This window comes from Garra rufa, chromosome 10 (assembly GCF_049309525.1).
Source record: "Garra rufa chromosome 10, GarRuf1.0, whole genome shotgun sequence".
Lineage (NCBI taxonomy): Eukaryota > Metazoa > Chordata > Actinopteri > Cypriniformes > Cyprinidae > Garra > Garra rufa.
This window is the reverse complement of record NC_133370.1, coordinates 23,459,926-23,473,391: the sequence shown is the minus strand read 5'-3', so window position 1 is coordinate 23,473,391 and position 13,466 is coordinate 23,459,926. Positions and strand designations below refer to the sequence as shown.

At 35.6% G+C, this 13,466-nt stretch overlaps 1 protein-coding gene across 1 annotated transcript; it reads right to left on the bottom strand.

Moving 5' to 3' along the window:
• Positions 1-4,035: 4,035 nt before the first annotated feature.
• On the bottom strand, positions 4,036-12,957 carry cnpy1 (canopy FGF signaling regulator 1). Its single transcript, XM_073849725.1, has 6 exons — positions 12,751-12,957; positions 11,735-11,843; positions 9,468-9,583; positions 6,551-6,760; positions 5,710-5,806; positions 4,036-4,445 (listed from the first exon to the last, which is right to left on the bottom strand). The coding sequence occupies exons 2-6, from the start codon at positions 11,832-11,834 to the stop codon at positions 4,405-4,407; spliced, it is 564 nt and encodes a 187-aa protein (XP_073705826.1). The 5' UTR covers positions 11,835-11,843; positions 12,751-12,957; the 3' UTR covers positions 4,036-4,404.
• Between the last annotated feature and the right edge of the window lie 509 nt (positions 12,958-13,466).

The window sequence follows — 13,466 nt, the reverse complement described above, 5'->3', positions numbered from 1 at the left end:
ATAAACGTTTTCTCATCTTCTTTTTCCAAATGGGTATCCGGCAAATTTTTCTTTTATTTTTCCTTTAAAGAAACAGTTTTGTTCGTTTTTAATACTGTGAAAGTGTGAAATTATAATTGTTACTTAGCTGAAAAAGCAACTCTCCTAAAATGTTATTAGTTGGATATTAACATTTAACATTTTTGTCAGAAGTGGGTATATTACAGAAGTGCCCCCCCCCCCCCCCTTTATATATATATATATATATATATATATATATATATTAATTTACACATTGTGAAAACAAAGGAGCACAACTGCCTACAAAATATTGGCAACAAATTTGTAAATTAAACTTTAAAAAGATCCAGATTTAGACAAAAAAAAAAAATTAAAGGATCTTACATGTGTTGCAAAACAATAAAGACGGAAAGAGAATAAAGAACTGAACTTTAGCAAGACGCGAGTGTAAGAAATTTAAACGGTGGTGACTGAATGATAAACAGACCTTTTTTAATTTATTTTATTTCATACCAGTGTCGATAGGATTTAGTTTGACATTAAACAGAGGTAATTCATTAGATTATTCGTGTAACAGTTTCAAAAGAAAAAGTGGAATGCAATACGATTTATTGTACCACTTTGCAGAGCTTATAAATAATGTTTTAAAATTGTCAGAAATGTCTAAATAGAAGGCAATGGCAAGTAGCACAACAAAAAGGCAAAATAACAACTTTAAAATGTAATTTGTGCTTTTCATAGAATCAAATTCAGCCTCTAAAAGTAGGCGGGGCATACAAAGCACGAGGTTCTTTAGCTAATAAAATAGATGAAATAGTCCTACACTGGGATGCAATCACTTTTGCAGCCAAAAGAACTGGCTTTGACTCCCAATTATTGTTTGAGTCGCACCGCAACTGAAAAGCACAAATAAAACATAGTTTATTATACTTTATTGTATACATAGTTCAACATTTGAGAAAAATAAAACTCCTAAAAAAAATTAACAAATCTTACAGTCAAACATAAAATAAAAAATTAGTATTAGGAAACCAATGTTTGTGTACTTCAAAACTAGAAGGTACTGCATGAGCCGCAGCAACAACCAGTTTACAAAACTTGTGTCTTTGGTGAAACTCAATCTATAACAACCTAAAGTCATTTTTCTATTTTTATGGGACATGCTACTCATCTGGTTCTGTCCTAAGGCGTCTAATTGGATTTGAATAATATTTGAAAATGAATAAACAAACTAAACTATGCTGTATAAAACCAAATTTAGTCCAACTGCCAACACTTGGGGGAGTCCAAATGCCGCTAATAGATGTAATTTCACTCCTGAAATTCTGAGTATTAAAAAAAACGAATAAAAACGTTACTACTGAAAAAAAATAATACTTTAAAAACGATGACATTTTTGTTTCCACTGCGTCTAATTTACATACAAGGTAGGCTATAACTACAAATACGATTTATCACCCTGATAAACGATAAAGTTGCCTAAAGCGTCCAAACATAAACCTATGCATAACTTTGCACAGAAACTGAGGTGCTGTCAATATCGAGTTAAACTTAGTAAATATTGCTCTAGACAGGGTTTACTTGCCATGGTTGCACTCGTAACCTCTACCAGAAACTTTACACATACTTCAGTGTTACCTGACACCACGAAAACATTTCTAGAAAAGTCGTAGGCTATTACTAAAAAGGTCCAACAACAAAAGGCGAGCTATCTCTGAGAACCTTTCCCAGCATTGACCTGTTCCTCAATGCCAGAGAATCTCATCTGCATTTCTATTCTTGCCAAGCTTGTATGTGGAAGTAACGCCCAACGGTCACTGACTTGATGAGCTTCACTGGGAAGAAAAAGGCAGTTGCCGCTCAGACGCACAGCGAGGCTCCTGAAAGAAGTCTGTGGCCGGGAGACCCCGTTGAAGGTCAAAGCCTCCTGTCACAGCTGCAGGTGGCTCATTTCACTTCAGCCACATTTCATCACCTCCGAATTCAGCACGGATCTTAAAGGCATCTCATTAATTGGGTTCACTTCAAACACGAACAGAACATTTCTAGAATCGGAGTTGAGATGAAATGCTGGAAGGAACTCACATCCAGTTTGGATGGAGAAACTCCTGAGGACTCTCACACTTCCCTAAACTATTTTGTCTGGACAGTCATACAGCCAACTTCTGGTTGGTTGTTTGGACAGACAAAATATGAAGCGTCAAAAGCCTGGCTTAAAAAGTTTGATGTCTATCCCAGTTCCTCCAACTCACACTATGGTTACCTCAGAGATTCTGATCTGGATGTGAAGAGAGATACTTCCCTCTCCCTAAACAGGTCTTTCCAAAGTCTGAATGGCTGGGGCTCCTGAGGCCAGTCATTCTAGAAAAGAAAATACATATCAGAACGGTGTTGATCTCCCTTGTCTACGTATCAGAGAAAGGCCTATCTTGTCCCCTTTCCAACTGAGTCATTTATCTATAGTTTTCGAATGCTTCCTAGTCAAACTTGAATATGCAATGAAGAGCTGGGGCTTTGTGGCGGAAATATAATTAAGGCAGTGAAAGATGTAGAGGGTGAAGAATGGGGATGACATCAGGCCAATTTCACACTTGGCACTCGGATGGCCAAGCCAAAGCCAGGCTCTTGCCACGCAACACAGATCAAAGCACACTGCCAGTTCAGAAAAAGCAAAAAAGGATTTAAGTATGCTAATCTCCAGGACAAATATATTTTAATCTTGTTAGAATACAAGTTAACGCCACAGCTCAGCGGTTGAACTTTATAGCGAATTTAAGGGAGAGATCAAATTTCACTTACATTTTTTCAATGTGTATAACTTCAGGTCCATTCTGACTGACTTAGGTAATTGCACAAAATGGTTAATCACCCAAATGACGTGATCAAGAAAAAAAGCATAGCGTTTACTGAGGACATCTCCACTCAAGCTCTAGCAGATAGCATGGACGCATTTTGTATGCATGGGAAATTGATGTTTAGTTGTCCAGTCCCCTTTGTTTTGAGTCACAGCCCACTGCACCTTGGTAACACTTGATCTGTCATACTTAAGCTCAAAGCACATACACAGAGCTGGGTAAACACAATAGAAATAAGCTACTTTGTTAGGTCACAACCAACATTTTAAACAGCAGGCAGTTTCCTGTGAAGGGTTAGTTTTGGCACACCAAATTTTCAAGTGATTTGACGACTGAAAATCTTGCAAGAACAGCAAAGTTCATCTTAGAATTCAACCATTACATAACTTTGAACTTTTGATGGTGTTCTTCAGGCATTTCATTAGCTGATCTAGCACTTTTGGGACCAAAAACCTTGCAAGGGCAGCCATTTATTCTCAAGGTTACTAGTCTACAAACACTTTAAAAATCATTAAGAATGGTATATGTTTGTTCTAATAAATATGTTTTCAAATGACTTTTCCTAAGATTACGCATTAAATTAAGGCAAAAAACAAAGAATAAAAATAATTGCTTCATAAATTTACTCATTTACATCAACTGATCATCTAGAAATGTCCAGGCGTTACATTTCCTAAAACAAACAGGCATCATGCAGATTCCTTTACATAACCTTGTGATATCTAACATTTTCCCCACTGCGCACAGAGAGCAGACTTGTTAATGCGACAATATCAGAGAAAGCAGTGAGCATTGTCATTTTCCCCCTCAGTGATTTGGCTGACACCCATATCCAGACCAACTCACAGAGCTGAGCAATCATGGCGTCTCTTGCTCCTTTACTCTCCCAAAACAGGACCTGCCCCTGTGCTGCCGCCACAGCGGCGCATGCGTAGTTCTGCATGGAGGGAGCTGTGAGGGAAGGGTGCGAAAGGCATGCCATCATGCTTACCCAGCGGCCATGTTCAAAAGCCCGACTTGGACAGACGTGGGACATCAGAACGAAACAAGCAGACTGCGCTGTGAAACGATTTGGGACAATAAAGTCTTGCGTCTTACATGCCTGTTAATAGTTTCTCACACAGATGATTCTGAATTAGGAAAAAAGTGTGATGCTTGAAAACAAATCATTCATTTAACCTCTGTTTGAAATATTTTATTTTCTTTTATCACGGGTAAACGTTTCATAATTCACACTGATAATACCACAGTTAATGCCATGTCAAGATTAAAAAAGAACTAAGGAATTAAACATGTGAAAGTCTTCAGAATAAAATCAGCATCAATATTTACTTACTCAGTAGTTTTTATATAAAGGTAATACAGGAAGAGTGTCCACTAAACAGCAGTGGAAGCAGTTGTAATATGCTTTACTAACGTCAAATCATTTTTATCATTATACTTTTAAATTACTAAATTCAAAACATTAACATACTTTAGGAAAATATATTTGATGTCTTCATTTTTGGTCCAGGTTTTTGAGTGTTCTTCAACAGACGCTAATGTGAAACTAAAGTTCGCTGTGCTGGAAAACAGAGCTCTTACAGTGACCTGGATATGCGAAGAAAACAAGAAAGCATAGAATTACAAAAGCGTTTGATACAAAAATTTAATACAAAAAAGGCTAAGCCTTTAACTGAGGTTCTTGCTACATTTTTCAACACAAAATTCAGAAAAAAAAAATTGACATTGACATTGTTATATTTTGTTGTCAAAGACACTTGTTTAAAAGGACTTTTGTCATTATTTTTTATACAACTACTTGGAAAACCAAATAAACACGGCTCTCTAAGATTTAGATATGGCAGGCACAAATTTAAAATATAAATCTGTATTTAAAAAAAACATTTCTAATTAATTCGCATTGAATTAAAAATGTACAAAGTACATTAAAAAGAAGATATGTGACCCTGGACCAGTCATAAAGGTCAATTTTCTGAAATTGAGATGTATACATCATCTAAAGGCTGATGGCCAAGATACAACAATTTAAGAATCTGAAATCTGAGGGTGCAAAAAAAATAAAAAAAATAAATAAATAAATACTGAGAAAATCGCCTTTAAAGTTGTTCAAATGAAGTTCTTAGCAATGCATATTACCGGTAAAAAATTAATTGATATATTTATAGTATGAAATTTACTAAATCTCATTATGAAAGATGATCTTTAACTATTATCCAAATGATTTTTGGCATAAAAGAAAAATGTATGATTTTAACCCATACAATGTATTGTTGGCTATTGCTACAAATATACCAGTGCTACTTATGACTGGTTTTGTGGTCCAGGGTCACATATTATATATGGGTATATTAATCTAATAATAATTTCTGCACACTTTCCCACTCTTTGGCTAGCAATAATGCTATGCCTAAATTTACTAAAATTCCAGCAAAATGAAATTTAACACAATTTTGCTTAAAGACTCCAAGCGTTTGTGGATTTGAATGCAACTAAGTTTCAAGAAACTAAACTGCAATACAGAATTTACAGGTCAACAAATTAGTGAATGCTGTATAAGGCAAAATGTGAAAAGAAAAAGCTACATGTAAAAATCATACATCCCATGGGGTCAGAAGTTTAATTTTAAAAAGCAGAAAATAAAAATAAAAACAATTGCGGAGTAACTGTTTAAACAAAAAGAAAAAAATACATATATCATGGTTTAATGTAAAGCACAAAAAAATTCATGATCATGAATCATAATTAAAAATGGAACACACTTCATGCACATGACAAACCAAATTCAGGTTTTCAGTGTAAACATGCATAACACACCAATGAATAAAAGGTATGTCACATCATACGTAAATACCTGAGACTTCACTGCACAATGTCTTGGCCACATGGTCTGCCTCACTGGCGAAGAGAGAGATGATATCATCTTCCAGCTCTTCCACAACGCTTTCACACTGCAATAGACATTTTAAAAAATATGGTTAGCATTCTATGAGCATGTTGACCGAATATAAGCAAGAAGCAGTGGTCAATCAAATCAGTGAAAATACAGTAACGGGGCAGCCATCTTTAGCACTATAGATGTGCAAGTCTGCCATCTTGGATGGTTCATGAGGCAATTTACAGGCAAATGGCATATATTCATTTTATTATTATATAAAAATAGTCTTGTATTTTATAATAATCTTGTAAAGAAAACATAAAAAAAAAGATATATAAATTTAATATAATATAATATAATATATATATATATATATATATATATATATATATATATATAAAAAACACCCAGTCCAATATAAATGCTTACAGTATATGCCCTAGATGCTCATCTTTGTATTTAATGAAATCAAATAACAAAATAAAATGAATAATAATAATAATAATAATAATAATAATAATAATAATAATAGTATTGAATAAAAAAAAAAAAAAAGACGTCAATATTGAATATCTCAGTTTTTATAAATGTTTCAAAGGCCTTCAAAAATAAAACTTAATTTTTTTAGTTTTTTCACTACAATTTATGATTTGTAGTATATGATACTACAAAAGCATACTATGACAAAACCAAAAAACAAAATAATTACAGAAATAAAATAAAAAACGTTTCTGAAAAAAAGTGGGAAACTCACTTTTTATCGTTATATCACAAATACTACTATATTCAATGACAAATATCTAAAATGTATACTCACAGCAAACTTCAAGGCACTGGAACTCTCTGGTCCATCAAACTTAAAATTTTTGAAATCCGGAAAATTCCCGCCATCATTTGCTCTCGGTGCAAATCTCTTGTAGCTCTTTTCTTTGGTGTCCGGGTCCTCATAGAGAGCATAATCGCTCATGCTATTGCAAACTTCGTCCAGCAGTTCAGTTAAGTGAGTCTCAGACCTAGCAAGAGGAACCTATCAGAAAAAGAATTCAGAATAAAATAGAAGTTGAGTAAGTTACCAAAAATCGAACCTCTCCTTAAAAAAAAAAAACCTAGCAGGGCAATAAGGTCACTTAGATGACCTTTCCTTCCGTTCCCATCTAAACACATCCCCTGTGCCACGACGCTGACTTTTAACCTGCATCTCCAAAGTTGCAAAAGTAGATCCCCTTGCCTTGGCAACAGAACAAAAACACACTGTGGTGTCTAGACAGGTCAAGGTGCACCCTGCTCCCGCCCCTTTGGCCTCCCCCGGAAGGAGAAAGGGGAAAGGGTGACGGGGGGCGGAGAGAGTGAAAAGGCTGGAGAGTGGGGGGTAAGCAGTGGGGAGGGGAGTTGTCAACAGCAGCCAAGTGCAGGGTAAACAGTGGAGTCCCATCCTTTGGTTCTCTTGGGCAGCTCATCTCTTCCACCCTCCAATGATCAAAGCAGGAAGTCTTCCTTGTCAGGCCAGTCAAAGGGTGCCGGGGTTGGGGGCGAGGGGGTTATTGGAAAGAGGACAGGTTGCAGATGAGCTGGATTTTCTTGCCATGTAGATATATCCCTGACCCCATTGTCCCCTTTCAGACACAGTATGGACCCTTCCGGTCTCACTGATTACATTATGAGGGCGTCTCTACCCCCTCAACTCTTGTGAGGCTCGCTGACATAAAGAGGCTTCCGTGGCTCGCTGCCATCTGGTCACAAATAAGATAAAAGGTCCCATGGAAGGACAGCAACCTATCCACACATCCCCCATCTTTTTAATTAAAAAGCTGAATGCGCTTCGATGGATCGCAAGATAAGACAATATACGAACAACTACGAGCACGAAAATCGGCAAACGCAAGATCGCCGATCGCTAGCCTATCGGTGCGGGACGTTTAAACCCTATCAATATCAAACAATAAGGGTATAATGACATCCTCGCCATTAAAAATAGATTATCATATTTGAGATTTTCACCAATTATGCTTCTAAATTCAACTCATTAAACTTTAGGAGACTTTGGGCTATCCACCAGAGAACAATGAGAGAGATTCTGACGCGCACAAAAGTCCAAAAGCAATAAAAATCTCGCCTTCGGATCTAGCAGAGGACGGCTTGTGTGCCGCATCCTCTGCCGAGTCCTTATCATGCAATCCTGAAAATGGTGGGGAATTAAATTCCTCCCCGTAACAGTCTGAAGGGTTTGAATAGAAGCTGTCAATAAAGAATTTCTGTAGGAATAAAGAGAAGGGGGGGCAAGGCAGCCCAGGCAGAGAAAAGGCTTCTCAGGGATGCCATCCTTCACTGAATTCCCATTGGAGAGCCAGGCATCATTGTAGTGTTGGGACACAGGGCATTTCATTTCACCGCCTTAAATCCCTAAAAAAATGGCTAAAAAGTCTGAACATGCACATAGATCGGATATAGGATCTGATCAAGAGTTGTTGAATGATTATTTATACATAAATTGACCTTTCAGTGAAGCCGTTGAAGGTTATCTTTGGTGAATCTGCAAAAAAACATGGGGCTCGTCACAGGGGTTCACCTACAGCTTCTGGGCAAGTGAACCAAGCCAAGTATGAAAAGAGAAACAGGGAGGGATTTGGCGAGCTTTAATTAGCATTTATTTTTAAGTGAAGTCACTCTCAGGGAACAGTGAGCGAGTTCTGCTACACTGCTTCTGCTTTGCTTCCTTATTATTGAAGAGAAATGGGATACTCAGGAACCAAAGACCAAAGCAGTTAGATGGAAGAAGTCAGCACGTGGATCAGGCTTCATTTTCCGGCACCACTGGTTAGGTGCGTAAACATTAAATTCAGTACAGACATGTAGAGCGCAAAACTGTTTCACTCTTTACAGTGTGGCTCTTAGCTTTTTCAATTTGTAATGAAAGACAAAAACTTGATATTGACCAAAATCATGTTTCAGCTCCCTGAGCTGCAATTTAAAGTATAATATGCAATTAAAACCTAAATTCCTGACTTCACCTCAATGAGCTGATAAATGACGAATTAAGAAAAAAGACAGATGCATGAAACAAAAAATTAAGTACTTCATTAATCAACTGTTTCATCTGCAACGAAGCAAGACGTAACAGATTTAACAGGTTTCTTTCTCATCCCTAACAATACCTGTAATGCTTTTTGTTTGTTTGTCTGTTTTTTACCCAAACAGATCAATCAATAGGTAAGTTCAAGCTTCCCATTAAGTCCCATCGTCAATTAGGGCAGAGCATTACTCGCGTTACATTTCCCACCAAACAAGCTAACAAACATTTTACTCACAGTTGAAATGGCCTAAATAGGGGAGGGGAAAAGTCAGAACTGAACAAACACTTGTTATTAGGCAGCAGTTACAATCAAAAGGGGATTAACCCCTAATCAATAGTGGAGTCGGGCACCTAATGACAGTCCCTGGATACCAGGGGTCAGGGCTTAGAGTTCATTGGGTCTGACCTTTACACATTGACACCACTGCTGAGAAGGAAACAGTAAAAATGGCTCCCTTTACTCAAGTAAACAGAACAAGCTTATACACACCAGGAAATAGCTACGTAGCTACGTAAGGCAACTAATCACTAAATAAACACACAAATCCTCAGAAAAATACTCAAATACGCAATTTACAATTACATCTTAATAAAAATCCATTTTAGAAGTGAAACAATTTAGATCAGTATATTGTAGAATAATGCAATTGACAGCGAATCATACCTTTTTGTCCGTAAGACTTCCATCGGGTTTAAGTCTGAATCCACCAACATGAATCGTCTTTTTTGGATCAGTTTGACTTATTGAATAATTCAGCTCCTCTGCAATCGCCATGCAGGCTAAGAAAAAAACAAAAAAAATAATTTGATTTAATCGTTTAAACACTGGTAGTCAAAAAGGAGAAAATTGCATCTTGACAGTATACAAATCAAAATATTTTTTCATCAGGAAATAGAAGGAAATGTATTAAAAAAAAAAAAAAAAAAAACAACTCTACATTGTACTGCAATAAACATGGCCAAATATAAATTTACGATAAGATAATGTTGGACGCCTATTTGTACAATCCAAGATCAGGCCTAGGTTTTTAATCATGAACTAGAACTAGAATCAATTTCGTATTAACTTTCATTGCATGTACTTTTTTAATGGAAAATGGCAATGGCAAAAACGCTATGCTTCTGGTAAAATCTTGAGTTTACTGGTGCTTAGTCATGCTTGCTATATTACCATGGCAACTGCCAAACCTGGGCGGAGCTTAAGTAGGATTTATGTGAACCAAGCTTTGCACCCTTTGACTCTCCAAAAAGGCTTGGTCCTAGCATTAGTTTCACCAAGTTTTATTATTTTGCAATAGTAGCAATATCATTCAATAATAGAAACCAACAGGGCTTTTTTGAGTCTTATAATCTTAGTCCTGCAAAGTGACCAGAATGGAATACACATTTAAATTGTACATTTACCATACAAATTAACTTCGGAATCCACTGAAAGTAAGAAATGAAATCTATTCACATACAAGATGGTAGAAATAGTTCGTTTCAGTGTTGGTTTAATGTTGGCCTTTTATATCGACGATTCATATGAAAAACTAGTCAGTAAAATTAATAAACTAGGATACATATTTGCTTGTCTTAGTTTAAAATATCTAAATTTAGAATGGAAAAGAAGAATTTAGTTTAGAAAACTGGATTAGACACTTTGTTCGGTGGCAAGGAAAAAACAAAACAAAAACAAAAATTGTAATAACCTACCGCATATGTTAAAATGCGGAAATTACGGTTTAAAAAAAATCCATTGACTAAAAACCTGTACATACAGTAGTCATCACTACTAGAAGATCTAAATTTGCTTGGAAAAAACAAGTGAAACTTGTACAAACTGTATCAGTGCAATATAGCACTTAAATATGATTACACTTATGTTGAGTTTTGTTTTGAAGAACTGCAAGTAATCCGTGAAACCAAAATACAGAAAACAGAAATAATACTGCAAGTTGGGATGTATGTAAAACTCACAAAAACGTTATGGAAAAAACTAAACCATCTACTATTCCAAATGGCCAATCCAATTTAAAGCAACATGAAAATATTCATTTATTATTTAGAGCTCACTCCAAGTACTTTGATTATATCAAACTGAAGTTGACACCGCTTAAGGCACGAAACACATTTTTAAAACAAATATTTCCATGATGACAAGAAGAGCTAAAAGAAGTCAAATTCTGTTTTTAACTTAGCAGGCTCAACTACAGTTAATCTTAAAAAGATTTTTTTTGCAATACTTGCACAATCGGTTACCATTGAATATGTGGTTGTTTGCTTATGAAATATATATATAAAATATAAAAAAAAAGGAAGGATTTGCAACATTTACAGTGCATTTTATTCCATTTAAAAATTGTAACCTAAATTATAGAACTTTGCACATGTTGCCTTATGAGAAATACAATTATTATTTATTTATTTTTTTTAAATCCCAGTTTTTTAAATCCCACGATTTAGTAAATTTGGCATTTAGCAAGCCATTGTTTATCTTTTCAAATAGTGAATGGATAAATTAAGTGAAAATCTGCATAATTAGATGAGTTACAACAAAAATGTTAAAAAATTGACTGTTTAATAATTCTGAATTTTGTGAATTAGGTCCTTATAAAAAAACGGGAGTATCTTTGTTAAACCACTCACTTAGAAAATATTAGCCATATAAACGGTTGATCAAACTACTCCGGATTCTGAATAAGTTGCCATTTAATTCATGCGCATGCTCCCCTTTATCTGCACTGATGCCACAAAAAAATATGAGTTTAAATCAAAGTGAAAAATTAAGAGATAAAAATGACTAGAAACAAGAAATGTTTGAAATAGAAATGTTGTAATGATCAGCTCAATCATCAATCATCATTTACTACAGCATTACAAGTCATTTGCGTGTGTGTGTGTGTGTGTTATTATTCATTCATTTAGAAACTCCATGTAACATCAACTCACCTGAACAGTACAATGCTTCATCTCTCTTTGACTCTGTTGTACTGGGCAACATGAATACTGCCACAAGAACAAGGCAAACGTGTTTAATCCATGGTGACATGCTGATCTCCTGAATGAGGAAAGGAAAACACGGTGAAGGTAATTGCCTTATTCCATTTCATATAGACAAGCTAACGGTAACCAACATAAAACACCTAGTTTGAGTGAACAATTGTCTAAAAGATCTTACTTAAGCAAACTCAGCTATTACATAAAGATATTCAAATTGGAACCAGTTAGTCAACGGTCTGAGTGTATTAGCTTTGCATATATTAAAAACAGTGTCTGATGTTCACACAGCCCTGTATGGACAAAAATATGGGATAAATATAATAAATATTGTACCATAATACATATATACAATAACAAATCTATGAAACGCCACAATTACAATAAGTATTCATTTGCTGAGAAACTCAAGAAACTCAACTGACACAATAATTCAGATTACAACCTTGAAAATGTATTTCAAGCAATTATCTGGTGTACTTTATGCATAATATCTATTGCTGCTCTTTAATCAGTTAAACTTGAAAACTTTAGGGGCTTTTCATAAAGTTCCGAATGAACTAGCGCCCCCAATTGACCAACACCACTATTTTTGTTTATCTACGGTGTAATTTCCTTTTAACACTGATGTTCCGATAACCAAAACACTGACTCATCGCAATATATGCATTTCTGCCATTTAAAAAAGTTAAGCTATATTTTAAACTAATTACTAGTCTAAATGTAATGCCATCCAAGCAGGTGTCACCAAATAGTACGCTCTGAATACTCAAGAGTAAAACTTGGTGCACCTGCTCCACCTGTTTCATTTGTTCAGGTGCGTCTGAATGAATGAGCAGCTCAAAAAAAGAATTAAAAATATACATATTTAGGATTTGAAAGGGTACAGTGGCCAACCTGGCGTTTATATACCTGTCGTTATTAAACTAAAACATTATGAACAGTCGATGAAGTGTTTACTGTCTTACCTGAGACGTTACGTGTGAACAAGAGGTGAGTGAGGCACAGGTAAACGTTTTCGTTGCTACAAAAAATGACTGAGGCAAAACAGGGTATAACTTCGATACCAGGTAGCTTACACAATCCGTCTGAAAAATGAATAACAAATGCGCTTCCTATACAAAAAGCATCGACTATCGACGTGCCGGTCTGTCGTGCTGCCACGACCAGCAACCTTGCTGGCCGCACTGTGAATTGACAGCCGCGACATCCAATGAAATCACAGAATTCTGACTCTTATCCAATGAGCACAAAGAATGCTTAGACATTAAATACCCGGATTAGAAAGTTCCTAGACACCAGTCGACCAGATAATAGGAAACATTCCAGCCATGTGACAGTCAAGCATTGGTAGGAATCATCTGTAATATGAATAATCATCCCATGACAGAAAAGTTTCAGAAATAATATTGAGTTTTCAATAAAATAAATAAAACGTAATTTAATTTTGTTTTCTGCAGACTATGAAAGAACTACTCTCAGGTTAAACTAAATGGTAGTTCATGGTTTAGCTGTAAGGTAACATGTGGAAGTAGAAAATGTCAACAGATTTAGCATTTTTATAAACTAAATTAAGTCTGAATACTGTTGGCTGTGTGTTTTGTGTAGACGCCACAAACAAACACAATTAGGATGGCAGCAGCAAATGCAATCTAATTGAAATAAACACTCTAATTGATATCAT

Coding starts and splice junctions, on each gene's coding strand:
- cnpy1 (XM_073849725.1), bottom strand. CDS start 11,834: ATGTCACCATGGATTAAACACGTTTGCCTTGTTCTTGTGGCAGTATTC. Junction 9,584..11,734: donor TGAAGCATTGTACTGTTCAG/GTGAGTTGATGT, acceptor TTTTTTTCTTAG/CCTGCATGGCGATTGCAGAG. Junction 5,807..6,550: donor CCAGTGCCTTGAAGTTTGCT/GTGAGTATACAT, acceptor TGTCTATTGCAG/TGTGAAAGCGTTGTGGAAGA.